This window comes from Marmota marmota, unplaced genomic scaffold (assembly GCF_001458135.2).
Source record: "Marmota marmota marmota unplaced genomic scaffold, marMar, whole genome shotgun sequence".
NCBI classification, from domain to species: domain Eukaryota; kingdom Metazoa; phylum Chordata; class Mammalia; order Rodentia; family Sciuridae; genus Marmota; species Marmota marmota.
Window position 1 is genome coordinate 13,930,424 of NW_026000196.1, and position 13,834 is coordinate 13,944,257.

A 13,834-nucleotide genomic window follows, 5' to 3' on the forward strand; every position below is an offset into this window, starting at 1 on the left:
CCCGGCCCGCCGCCTGGCGCCCCGCACACGCCACAGACGCCTGGCCAAGGGGGCCCGGCCAGCACACCGGCTCAGACAGCGGCTGGCGGCCAGGGCGGCCCTGGCGGCCCGGGCGGCGACAAACAGCAACAGCAGCAGCACATTGAGTGCGTGGTGTGCGGGGACAAGTCGAGCGGCAAGCACTACGGCCAGTTCACGTGCGAGGGCTGCAAGAGCTTCTTCAAGCGCAGCGTGCGGAGGAACCTGAGCTACACGTGCCGTGCCAACCGGAACTGTCCCATCGACCAGCACCACCGCAACCAGTGCCAGTACTGCCGCCTCAAAAAGTGCCTCAAAGTGGGCATGAGACGGGAAGGTATCGGCCTCTCATTTCTTCCCCCTTCACTCGGGGTCCCGGGGCCCTGGGTGCGTTTGACTAGCCTGCTCTGGGTAAGGACACAGAAGCCCCAAGCTCTTCTCTTCATATTGCAGTCGAAAGGGGTTTTATAACTAGAAGCGAGTTCTGCACTGGAACCCATACCCCTAAATCCGCATGCTTTGGCAGACTGATTTCCTTCTTTCTCTTCGCGCTGTTTTCATTTCCTTTGCATTGATTGCGAGTTCATTCGAGTTCACCCTTCTACAAGGGATGGGTTGTTGTTTGTTGTTTTAAAAGCCTGGTCTCTCCCTCTTTTCCTCTTTCTGTGTCCCCTTGTTTTTCCTGCATGTTCAACATATGTCCCTCCTCCCCACTCCTCTCCCTAGCCCCCACCCTCTCTAAAAAAAATCTGAGATTGTACTTTTGTACAGGAGGTTCAAATTACAAATGGCAATTTTATGCACTTCGCCGTATTAACGCTGCTGCCTGGGCAGAGCTCATGTGACCCTCCGTGGATTAACGTTCTGCTAAAAAAAAAAAAATAGCTGTTTTCCTTTTTCCTTTCACTTTTGAAATGAGGAGAGCTCTATAGGGAGTAGGAAAGGGTGGTCGAGGGACCTTAGGCGGCTGCTTTCGCTCTGCGCGAGTTGGGTCTTTGTGATATAAAATTCGCCAAGCGCCGCGAGCAGTGCTCTACCAATGGCGCGCTCCGTGCGGGGCGCGGGCTCCGGGTTGGGGCGAGCCAACGCCGGGGTTTCTTTGTGTTTCTGCGAGAGCGACTCTCCGGGTCCGGAGTCGGATAACAGCCGGAGCCCGAGCCTCGCCGCCTTTCCCAGGCCCTCACGGGCCCTTCCCGGGCTCCGCCGGCGCCCGCAGCCAGCTCCCTGCCTCTCTCCGGCTTCCTCTTGCGGTAGTCGGCCTCTCTTCCCGACCTCTCCCTCCGTCTCTTTCTCCGTGTACACTGATTAGGCAAACGCCAGACCTCGACAATCTGCTCGTCTGTTACCGGGCTTCCCCGCCGGGCTGGGGCTGGGGCTGGGGCTGCAAGGTTTGTGGAGAGTGGATCCGGGGTGACCACAGGCCGTCTGGGGGTAAAAACCCTTGTGTCTTTTGCAAAAGCGTCTCACCCTCCCCCTAGACTCGCCCCTCCCGCTCCCTCTCCTCCAATCAATAAGAAATATCAGCTGTTTAGCAGTAAAGAAGAAAGATGCCCCCGGAATGCTACATCCCGCCCACAGCGCCAGGGACCCCAGGCAAAGTGGCCAATTCTGGGTATAGGCAGATCCGCCGGAGCGGGCCTGGGATGCAAGTGTGCAACTCTGACCTTTAGGGCTTCCCTGGGTGATGATTTGAGAGGAATGTTGCCAGGGCCCAACGACTCCCAGGATTGTGGCAGGCCTGCCTGGTTTTTTCATTGCTAGGGATCTGGGGCACTTGGGGGTCGGGCTGGGACAAATCCTGCCTGGTTACCCAGGCTGATAATTAACTGTGGAGTATCTCCTTTCCTCCCCGCAGCGGTGCAGAGGGGCAGGATGCCGCCCACCCAGCCGACCCACGGGCAGTTCGCACTGACCAACGGGGACCCCCTCAACTGCCACTCGTACCTGTCCGGATATATTTCTCTGCTGCTGCGCGCTGAGCCCTATCCCACGTCGCGCTTCGGCAGCCAGTGCATGCAGCCTAACAACATCATGGGCATCGAGAACATTTGCGAACTGGCCGCGCGGATGCTCTTCAGCGCCGTCGAGTGGGCCCGGAACATCCCCTTCTTCCCTGACCTGCAGATCACGGACCAGGTGGCCCTGCTTCGCCTCACCTGGAGCGAGCTGTTCGTGTTGAATGCAGCGCAGTGCTCCATGCCCCTCCACGTAGCCCCGCTTCTGGCCGCTGCTGGCCTGCACGCTTCACCCATGTCTGCTGACCGGGTGGTCGCCTTTATGGACCACATACGGATCTTCCAAGAGCAAGTGGAGAAGCTCAAGGCACTGCACGTCGATTCTGCCGAGTACAGCTGCCTCAAGGCCATAGTCCTGTTCACCTCAGGTAGGAAGAAGCCCTGTCCTCTCAAGCTCAGAAAGTCCTAGTGCAGAATTAGGGCCTAGAGAACTTGGGAGTTACCAGGGCAAGCCCACCCTCCCCCCTCAAAAGGTCAAACTGTGGAATGTAACTCAAAGTGGGAACTTTGTATAGCTTTTGAGCACCACCAGACCTGGCCTGGCTAGAGAAGAAGAGTTGCTTGCACACAGGATGCTACAGATACAGTGTCCCCAAATGGGCTACAGGGTAGCCTCTCAGGCCTATTCCCCTCCTGCAGTGACCAGACTAGAATGCACTCCCTCCTTTTCCTCCCTGAGCTAAGGCCTTCTGGGCTAGTTGGCCCTCAGGGAATCTCCTCAAGTCCCTGGCTTTCTCTAGCACCCTAGCTGGGCCTCTAGGAGATGCCCCTGGGCACTGGATCAGAGATGGCATCATCCTGTAGGAGAAAGTTTGCCCCTGCAGGGAAGAAGTTTGCCTGCTAACTCAGTAGGAGTTTGAGCTTCAGGCAAATTCAACCTGAGGGCAGCAATTTTCAAAAATCATTTTCATTAAAATAATGCAGACTGCCAGGAGGAGAGAAGAGCTGTCATTAGGGGCAAGAAGAGGAAAGGGACCATCACAACTCCAGAATGTCTGCAGGGGGTTGAAGTATCTGGCCTCTTGTTTCCCCCGGCCCAGGCAAACACTTAAGGCAATTTCAAACAATCCCAAGTATATGCCAACTTAGGCTGGATATGAATGTTACTGATGATATAAAACCATCATTGACTGCATTATGAAATATAATTAGTTTGCATGTAGTCTAACCTGTGTGAGTAATAGATCTGATATTAATTAACTCTTGAGGCCAAATGATTTTTGAAAGTGCCTGACTTTCCATTTCTGGCCACACCTGAGCCTTTTGGCTGCCTCCAGGCTGAGTTCAGCATAGCCCAGGTGGGTGGAAATTACCCCCTCCCTTCACATTCTTGTACTAAGTTGTCAGCTGATTCCTTTGTCATGGCTGAGAGGGGAAAAGGGTTCCCGACTAAGAATAACAACATTTGGACATTTGCAGGACTTGGAACCTCATCACCAACTACAGTTTTTTAAGCTTGTAATTTGGGAACTAGAAAAGATGTATAGTTTGTGTGGCAAAAAGAGAGAGAGAAATCCTTATTGTTTCAAAGTCTGGGAGAACCAAGTCATTAGCAGTATCTATTGCAAGTTCTCCAGCCTCAACCCTCTTTTATACATTACTGCCTTTCACATAAAGTCTCCCCTGACAGCCACCCCAAATCCTGCCTTTGGAAGTCCTTAGGTAATCAATTAGAGGGCAGTATCTGGGCAGGGAACTGCTGAATTGAGAAGCTAGGATCTGGTTTATTTTTTCTCAGAAGCCTGTCAGATTAAGAACATTTACCTAATGCAAATGTCCAGGCAGGATAGTCCCCTGACCCAGGGCCACCTTCACTCACTTTCTACAACCTGACACCCATCCCATAGTCTCAGAAGGTGGGAATAGTTATTAATTTCTTGGTATCATTGTTAGTTCTTTGCCTTACCCTTGGTCTTTCAAGGGAAGAAATGCCTGATACTGTCGTAACAGTTTAATTTATTACTATTTGCAAAATGTGGAGGCCTGTGTGGAGAATGCAAATTGCCTCACAAAGAGATAAAGGTTCCTGTTATCTGATTCAGAGGGAGACACACAGTACTGATGTGGTGCTGAGAGAAGGAGTCCTAGACAAACAGCTTTTAATTTCTGACCACAGACACCTAGGCATTCTGTGGACATGCAGAGTAGTAGACACATTTGAGGAGGTTGCATGTGTTATGGTTCTAGTGGTAGAGATGGTGGCTGCTGTTTTCCAATATCTATTTTAATGATTCACAATATGCATGTGTTAACCCCAGTCTTGTCTGGGGAGCCCCAAAAGGTCAGGTCACAACCTGAACTGCCTTCACCAAGAAGCCTCTCATTTCAAAGGCACTTATTGTATTTTCACGTATCAGAAAAAGAAAAGTGTTTTCCTGAAGATAACAGGGAGGGGGTGCTTCTTAGAGGGACCTGGATTTTTTTTTAAAAAAAAATAAAGGGGGTGGGGGAAAAGGGAGAGAGAAGAAAAGGGGGAAAAGAAACAGCTCAAATGAACAGAGAGATCACAGTTTGCATGGCTGCCCTTCAATAGACTAAACTGACAAGATCAGTTTTAAAGGGCCACTTAAATCAGTTTCAAAGACTGGAGAAAAATGAGTCGCCCTCTTTGGGGAGAATCTGAGGCTGGGTTGTGGACGCCATTACTTGAGGCTGGGCCAGGTTGTTGCCCCACTACCACTACTATATAATTATAAGCCAAACTATTATTTACAGAGGAAGAGGGGGAGGAGCGCTGGTAGTTTGGGTTTTGTCTGTTTTTCTGTCTGTGTACTGACTGGGTCCCGATATACCCAATGCATTTTGCTTGGGCCTTCCAGTAACCCAGCCTGAGGTCTTAGTCAGTGAAAGACATATAGTACACTAAGGTATGTTTTATTTTAAAGCAAACACTCTAAGACCATCCCATGCTTTCTCCGCACTCCTGTCACACATGCACACATATATACTCACCTACCCCCCAAATTTTCAGAGTATAGACATTTGCTCCAACTCCTATAGGGGCAGCTTGACATAGCACTGTACACACATCTCATGTGACCCATTTCAAACCTCTTAATCTGATGACTGAATTCCTCTTCTTCTTCTTCTTCTTCTTTTTTTTTTTTTTTTTTTTTTTTAACTTTCTTCCAGATGCCTGTGGTCTCTCTGATGTAGCCCATGTGGAAAGTTTGCAGGAAAAGTCCCAGTGTGCTTTGGAAGAATATGTTAGGAGCCAGTACCCCAACCAGCCAACGCGATTTGGAAAGCTTTTGCTTCGCCTCCCTTCCCTCCGCACGGTCTCCTCCTCAGTCATAGAGCAATTGTTTTTCGTCCGTTTGGTAGGTAAAACCCCCATCGAAACCCTCATCCGGGATATGTTACTGTCCGGCAGCAGTTTTAACTGGCCGTATATGGCAATTCAATAAATAAATAAATCAAAATAAGAAGGGGGAGTGAAACAGTGAAAGAAAAGGCAAAAGACTGGTTTGTTTGCTTAATTTCCTTCTGTTAAGAAAGGATATAAAAGGATGTTACAAGTTTGCTAAAAGAAGAGAGGGGAAGAATTTAATGGACTGTGAATTTCAAAAAAAAAAAAAAAAAAAAGACTGTCAAATGAACTTTTACAGAATGCATTAAAAAAAAAACTCCTGTGTTGGTCAGAACAACTTGCTACTTATCATTTTTGTATAAAAAGGAAATTAGTCTTTTTCTTTTTTGGTAAAATTTTGAAAAAATATTGCTAAAAGTGCATTTAAGGAGATTGGGAGAAAATTAGCAGAATGGAGAAAGTCTTTTTTTTTTTTCCAAATTATTAATTGTCCTGTGTCTATGTACCTCTAGCTGTTCTTTTTTGTACTTTTCTGGTTCCAAACCAGTTTATTCTGTGGTTCTATAATAAGTTTTGATATAATCTTGGCTTCTTAAAAACTGTGTATCATTAAAATATATGTTCTGCAAGAATTAAAACTGAGTCCATGAAAATATCATAGGAAGACATAAAACTTTAAAAGCAACTTAAAGATGGAAACGCACTTACAAGTGGTGACCAAAAATTTTAGATGAAGTTGAGCACTCTAATTAGAGAACTGGAGGAACCACATACAACATTTAACTTCCCCTACCTTCCCCCCCGCAAAAAAAAGACACCAAGACAAACCTAGGTTTTTAAAAATATTTTAAGAAAGAGAATGAACTGTGGAATTTATTGGCAGCCAAGGAATGTGTCCAAGACACATGCTGAGGTTTTGAATAAAAAGTGAACTTTTGTAATTTGAATTGGGTCCCCTGCTTAGTTCTTGAATTGTTATGAAAATCCTATATCTGTTTGTATATTTGCAAGCCCTTTGTATTATAATTGTTGATATTTTCCCTTTTTAAAAAATACCATTGAAATCAGCATGACAAAATAACACTGTTGGCACTTATAGGTAACGTGATTGATTCAGTATCTTAGAGTTTACAGTTTGTGTTTTAAAAAAACTGAAGGTTTTTTTTTAAGTGCAACATTTCTGTATACTGTAAAAGTTATAATAACTGAACTGTTTGGTCGAGTCTTTGTGTGTTATATTCCAAGGAAAATTGAAAGTATTCAGAAATTAAAATATTATTTGATATCTGAAACCTGTTTGGCTGTCCCCACTCACTGTCTTTCCATCGAGCAGAGCCCCTGTGAGCTTTTGCTGAGCGGGCTGGGGTCTCCATTTGTTTACTCCCCTCAGTTAGTTTACTCAAAGGTGGACTAGTGTATTTGCCTGTTTAATTTGGGTGGGGGGGGAGCTAAAGTTAATGGTTTATCTATGGTTTAGGAAGTGCCACACTGATATAGTAAGCCACCTCCATTCACCTAATCCTCCTTTTAATTAAAAATGGATTTTCCAGGAAAAAAAAAAAAGGCCCTTATATTTGTCACACTTAAGTGCCTGCTTAGGGAAGGTATTGTGAAAAGTATTAGAAATCTTGAGATCAGTATCTATTTTATGATCAGAAAAAATACTCTTTTGTACATTTCTGACAGTTACGCAAAAGATCGTTCAAGCAAGCTAATCACAGCATTGTAAATAGAGGGCAGTTGTTTGCAATGGGTTTTTGCTTAAGTAAGAGTGATTTTTAAAATATTCTGTGGTTCTCATCTAGCGTGGTTGTTGAGAGGATTTCAAAATCAGTGGTATAGTTTATAGTGCTGAAGCGTCTGTTTTTAATGTATATATGATAACTTGCAATTGGGCTGCCTCTCCCCTCCCCCTTTACCTTCAGTCTGTGAGAGCATGACCAGAGGTCAAGGGAATCTTTTCCAGTGGGTTATGTACATAAAAACACATCGACATTTGGACATTTCAGATTGTGTAGATACAATCTGTACTGCTCTTGGAATCCTTTGTCTTTAGAAGCCAAATTAAGAAAAAGAAGAGAAAGAAAGAAGGAAGAAAACTTTACAGGATGTGCTGATTTGGAAGTAGTAACTATTTGTTTCAGCCCCCGCCCCCTTCTCTTTTCCTGGTTTGGAAAAAGCTTAGTGTTTGGAGTTTGCAATTTGTTCTTATTTAGACTTTCCAAATTGCCCTTTTTCAATATATTTTACCATGCTGTGGTTTAATCTTAAAATTGGGGGTGGGGGCTGGTGAAGGAGGTTAAAGAAAAGAGATCATTTTGTAAAGTCTATTAAACTTTGATAGTCAGTTCTAGTCAATACATGCAGACCAGAAAAATCTGTCTGATTTGTGCATTTGAGCAGAGTTCTCCATCAGACCCTCATCTCCTTTCTATATGTATGTGTGTGTGTGTGTGTGTGTGTGTATACATACATACATATATATGTATGTATTCTTATTGCACAGTATCTCTGACCTTTAGATGGAGGTTATGTTGGTTGTTTATTTTCTCCTCTTGCAAGTGCTATCCATGTGAGTGTGTGAAGTTTTTCTAATAAGTAAAACACAGGCCCTTTTCCTCGTTTGTTTTGTGTTAGTTTATTGTAAACAGTCATTTGTTGTAAATTATTATTGGTATTAAATTATAATTTATTATTTTCAAAGCAAAAGACAGTCCCTGTTTTATTATGCTTTAAGCATGTGTTCTAGATGTTGAAAAAATCTCTTTAAGTTTCAGCAGTAAGCTTGGGGTCTTTAAGGTAGAAAAACAGGACTCAAAAATTTTCAACCGGTTAAAACAAAACCCCTTGTATACGTTTAGAGTGGCCGGAGGAGGATCTGTTTAGAGTCTTGAGTTCGGTTTAAGTTTATTGCATTTAAAGAAAGTTTTTCTTTTCACGCTGAGTTAGAACAAAAGATCTTTGCTGCGACTGAATTGGACAAAAGACGAGGGCTGGGACCCAGCGAATGCGTTCTGTGTGAAATTGACGAGATCTTTAAAAAAGCTGCTAAACATGGCGACTCTTTCCCTTTAAGTGTCTCTTTTTCCTTGCTGGCTTTTTTTTTTTTTCCTTCCTCCATCTGATCTGAGCTCGCTTTATTTCTTTTCCCAACGCCGCTCCCCCTCCTCCTCTTGGCGCTCGGGGGTGTGAGAGAACCCAGTTAGACGCGAAATGCAACAATAGTCCAAGGAGAGAGAGAGGGGCGATCGCTCCTTCTTGCCACTTTCAAACAAACCTGGGGAAAAACTGAGCAGGGGGGGCATTCTAGCCTGTTCGCTCGGCTCGCGGTGGCCCTGCCTTGGTCTTTCACGATTCGCGTTCTGTGGGTCGCCAGAGGCTGGGGCTGAAAGTTAGCGGGCGACGTCCGGGGCTGGTTCCGCGGAGACGGCTGGGTTAGCATCCGGCCGGCTGCAGGGCTGGGGGCCCGGAGTTGGCAGCAGCTGCGGGAAAAGTGCCGGCCCCCCAGCCCCCGCCCCCACTTAACGTGCGGCAGAATTTCGCCAGCGCCCGGGGAAAGTCCGGGGTGCCGGGCGCGCGGAGCTGCACTCCTGGGATGTGCATTAAGCGGCGACAGGCAGGGGGCGGGGGCGGGGGCGGGGGGCGGTCAGGGAGAGCTCGAGCGTGTGAAACTCTGCCTTGAAGCTCGCTTTTGACTTGGTCCTATGAGCTGAGCCAACATGGCGTCTCCCATTGCACCGCGAGCGCCGGGCTGCCAGGCACGGCAGGGCCGGGTAATAGAAAACACATTGGTTACTAAAAAGAAAAGAAAAAAAAAGGGGGGGGGATTGGGGGGCGGTAAAGACCATTCCTTCTGCAGGCAGAAAATCTTCTTTTAAACTCTTGCTGGCAAGTGAGTGAGGTCCTCGATTATTCTGTAATTAAAGCAACAGAATTCCTAGGGAAAATATTGGTAAAGCAGAACCCTCCCTCTCTTTTTTTTTTTTTTTTTTGCCTCTTCCACCCTTTATATTCGGGAGAGTTGATTTCATGTCTCCTCTTTCTCCAGGAACCAAACTAGAAAAATAAACTCTGTATCTACAAATGATCTTAAATATTTGAATGGTATAGGGGGAGGGGGAGAAGCCAGTATTTACAGATCTCCGTCCTTTCTCGAGCTCATTAATGCAAGGGCTGCGCCCGGGTTTGCGCGGGCCGGAGCCCAGCTAGGGGGTGGGGGTGGGCTGCGAACCCCGCCGGACGTGGGCAGAACTTGCTGCTTGCATGTCAAAGTTATAGGAAAGGTGGGTTTCCAGGCAGAGGTTTAACTAGAGAGTGATAGCGAATAGAAGTCGGGGGCTGATTCCGGGAGGGTGGTCTCAGGCCCAGGACATGCGTGAGCCCGCGTGGACTGCGCCTTTGGCAGGGGAGCGTCTGTACCGGAGAATCCTCTTTGTCAAATAGGTCTGTAAACGGTCAAGGGCGGCAGTGGGACAGACCTGACCTTCCAGAGACCAGTCTTCAGAGGTAGTAGATTGAGGCCGAGCCCCGCTCTCGGCCAAAGAGGGAATTGCCCCTTACTACCAATTCCAGACCTACCCGGGCCTGAAAGGACCCAATCTCTCAGCCGCCTGGGAGGGGAGCAAGGTACTCTCTGAATTCCAGGCCTCGTCAAGATTTATTGAAGTTGGGTTTAAAAAACGTGCTTCAGATGATTTTTTCCCATTTTCTCAGATTTCAAAGGCTCCCTGCAGTGCGGCTGCCTAATTAATGGTGAAATTCAACTAAATCTAATTATGCAGTAATTTTAAAGCAGTTAGTGCTGGGCGTTGGTTTGTAATAGGACCCCAGTTTTTTAAAGTTTGCTTACTGCGTTGATTTAGGGGAAAGCTATCTTTTGTATGGTAAAGCACGATGGGGAAATAGTTTTTCTGCATGAACTGGAGGATTGAGAACCCGTTCATTACCCCACCTCCTATTCTATCTCCTTTGCCTCCTCTCTCTCTTTTCTGTCCCAAGCTCCTATTAAAAACTGGGCGAGGTGCTCACCCAACAAGGAGACCTGATCAAAGAGGAAAGGGAGAATCCTTCATATGGTGACACAAAGGGCTTGGTAATATGTCCTCCTGGATACATCTGTAAATACCCAAAAAAACGAGGAAGATACTCTCATCTCTAATAGAGAAGCGATTTCCTCTCCTTAACATCCATTGTCATTAAGGTGTAAAGCTGATTCTCGGAGTTATAAATCTTATCGTCCTTCTGATAACACACTTGTAATAAGTTAGCGTCCCATTCCAAGTGAATTGTAAAACTGCCTCATTTCATATGGCATCTGTGTCATTAAAACTTTTTTTTTTTCTCCCCTTGGCGTCTTGCAGGTCTGGCCTTTAGGCTAGCGCTGAGGTTCCTGCCTGTTGGGCCTGTAGGGTAGGGCCGATGGGAAGAAAGGTGTGAGAGATGAGCTGCCTAGTTTAGCCTCTGGATCTTAGACTGGGGCCAGAGACCCCCAGGCAGATAGGGCCTAGGGGGGCGGTATCCCCCTTCTTCAATTCCCCCCAGTGGCCCCCTTGAAATGACGTTCCTTGAAAGAAACATGCTTGTGATTAGCTAAGCAAACACATCTGCTTTCGGAGTTGGGCCTTCGTTAATTAGCTGAACAAAGGGCCGTTTTGCTTTTTACCTTTTGCTGGGGGAGAGTGTGTTATTTCAGGAGTGTCGCGGGCCCTCCTCTTTTCAATTGCAGCCACGACGTTAATTTTATTGGGATTACTGATGGGAAATGAGGTGGCGCAGGCTTCCGAGAGGAAAAGCTTGATCATTACCCCCTTTGGAACTATATTTTTCCACCCAACCTCCTGCTCGCGAGGAGGTGGTGGGGGTGAACTGCGCAGCAAGTTCGGAGCAATTGGAATCAGGCTCGCGGTACGCTGATCTCGGGTGACAGAGCGTGTGTTGAAGCTGAACTCTATAATTTGCGCTTCTGTTCCTTTATTAGGCCTGGACAACGAACTAATGAGCTTTGGCCCAGTACAATGTCACTTGTATTTATTTTCTTATGGCAACTTTGAGATAGCGGAAGTGTTCCTTACCAAGAGCCAGGGAGGGCCCGGAGTCCAGCCGGCTACTGTCGGAGCCTGGGTGGGTGGCTGCATCCCAGGGGAGACAGGGCTAGTATAGAGCCCGCACAGAGCTGGCAAAGCCAGGGGATTGGGGCTCTCAGGGAGGCCCAGTCAGCCCTCAGGCCCAGCTTCCAAAGCATAAGGTCGAAGGGCATGGGACAAGTACAGAAAAAGTTCCCAGGCCAGATAGTCGCAAAGATGGCCTGGTTCTGTCCTTGCGCCAGGCAGAGAATGGATCCTCTAGCAGAGTTTGCCAGGCCAATGACCCTTCAGACTTAGCGAGAGTTCCCTACCCCATGGCCTGAGTGTTTGCCTAATGCTGCAGGAGGTCTGGCCTAGCTCCGTGGCTAGGGGGGTACCGTGAGGTAGAGAAAATGCTTTAAATGGGACCGCGAAGGAAGTGCGGGGTCTCCCTTCCATCATCTTCCTAGTTTGCTCCAAAAAAGTCGCAGTTGGAAAGACCTGATGTAAAGAGGAGTGGGGGTTGGGGACAGAAAGGGTCAGCGGAGGCTGTGCTGTCTGCCTTTTGCTTTGGCAGAAAGAATACAAGCCCCCTCCCCCCGCCGGATTTGAGGGAGGCAAAGGAAGGGAAACCCTGGAACTGAGAGGGGAATGGGTACTTTTCTCCACAGCCAGACTTCCCAGCTCTCGCCTTGCTCCCCACCAGGCAGCCCTTGCTAATAACGCCCAGGCTCTGTGCCCCAGCCCGCCCCATCTCTCCTCCTTTCATCCCTCTGCCTTACCACCTCCTCCCCATCTCTTCCTTCCTTCCTGCAAATGGGTGTTAACGTGGGTCTTTATGTTCTGTCTATAACTAGGATGTAATCACGCGCCCCATGCCTCTCTCTAAAAGCATTTAATAAATGTCTATTAAAGCGCTACAAATGTAAGATGAATTTAGTGGCGCGGCTGCCTCCCTGAATCCGAACAGTAATGATGGATTTATCAACGGGGATTCGCCTTCAGCACAGCGAGGGAGGTTTACTCAGCAAATATGTCGGCGAGCACCCACCCAAATACAATCATTTGACCTCTTGCAGGCGCTAGCCTCGGCGTCCTTTCCCGACACTGGGCCATCGGCCGGCCAGGAGGACCAAAGGGGAAGTCTCGTTTATCTCTTGGCTTCTCACCCAACCTTTGCCTCCTCTCGGCCAGTGATTTTCATCTCTCCAAGGGTGTGAGGGACCTAACCTTTGGTTTGGAGTTGGGGAGTGGGTGGTTGCGTCCCAGAGACATGGTTAAATGTAGACTGCCTTGGCTTTACCCGGAGACATAACTGGGCGCCCTCATGCCCCTCTTGTTTTTGAAGAGTTATTGATTGTTACTGAGTCTTCAAGAGGGCGCTTGAGTCATGGCTTTAACCAAATCTTAAGGCCTGAATTCCTCAATAGGCTGTGGCCAGCCTTCAGCACTCTTCTAAGGAAGACACCTCTAGGACAGAGGTGTCTTGTCTCCTGCCTTCAGAGAGGCTGGGTGTGCCCAGAGCTGGTGCCTTTCATGCCAGACCTTCTTGGGCTCCCTGTACTTCACCACGCCAAAGCAGAGGCAGCTTTTATCAGAGACTGGGGAGCAACCTCCAAGATGGGAGCATACCTTTCAAATCTTTTCCACTCAGCTGAGTTGGCTTCTCCCCCAACTACCCCTGCCGAGCCCACCCGGTCATTTTAAAGTTCTTCTGGCTGTGGATTTTTCAGAATTTAGTTTTGGACTGTGATCGTTAACTCGCACAGCCCATTGACCACCATCGCTTTCTTTTTGTCTTTTATCTTTCTCTTTTTTCGAGGGGGAGTAAAGTGCTGGCCTGTTCCATCAAGCCCGGTTCGCATTTGCTTTGGCCTCTGATTTCTCTTTCTTCTTTGGAAATTTCATTGAGATGTCTCTGTACTTCGCTTGTCAGTTATCTTTGTTCCTTTTAAATAAAGGGCTTTTAAATGGACTTATTGCTCCCAGCGTGGGTTCCTCTCTCTAAATGTTAGAAAATTGTGCCATCTACCCGCTATGTTGAGTACTGTCACACTCAGAGACCTCGGGGACCTCCGGGCCGGCTTCAATGCTGCAATGTCAGGGGCCGCGGGCAGAAGGAGGAGGGGGCAGCTCACGTGGATTTTTACAGATCTCCGCCTGCAGCCGGCCCGGCGTGGCCACGACAGGGCACGGCCCGGACGCGCGCAGCCGCCAGCTTGATGGCAGGCGCGAACTTGGCTGTAGTGGTTGATCCCGGACCAAATCACAGGCGTATCAGGGACTCTCTTTCCTTCTCCAAGATGCCTTTGGCAGAGGGGGCGCCGCGGCTAGTTTTGGAAGCATACGGCTGCTGGTGGTCAGGGATAACTGAGGAGTGTGTGTGTGTGTGTGTGTGTGTGTGTGTGTGTGTGAGAGAGAGAGAGAGA

The 13,834-nt window shown here is 47.8% G+C and overlaps 1 protein-coding gene across 3 annotated transcripts in view; it reads left to right on the forward strand.

The window, feature by feature from the left end:
- Nr2f2 (nuclear receptor subfamily 2 group F member 2) overlaps positions 1-5,672 on the forward strand; it is an 11,927-nt gene extending 6,255 nt beyond the window's left edge. Inside the window, exons 1-3 of one of the 3 annotated variants that reach the window (XM_048790326.1) lie at positions 1-355; positions 1,874-2,401; positions 5,166-5,672. In XM_048790326.1, the coding sequence (XP_048646283.1) occupies positions 343-355; positions 1,874-2,401; positions 5,166-5,440 (816 nt within the window). In that variant the 5' untranslated portion in view covers positions 1-342 and the 3' untranslated portion in view covers positions 5,441-5,672. Of the gene's footprint in view, positions 356-407; positions 430-1,873; positions 2,402-5,165 lie in introns of those variants that run through there. The other 2 variants (XM_015493111.2, XM_015493110.2) reach the window with 2 other exon arrangements.
- Positions 5,673-13,834: the final 8,162 nt, after the last annotated feature.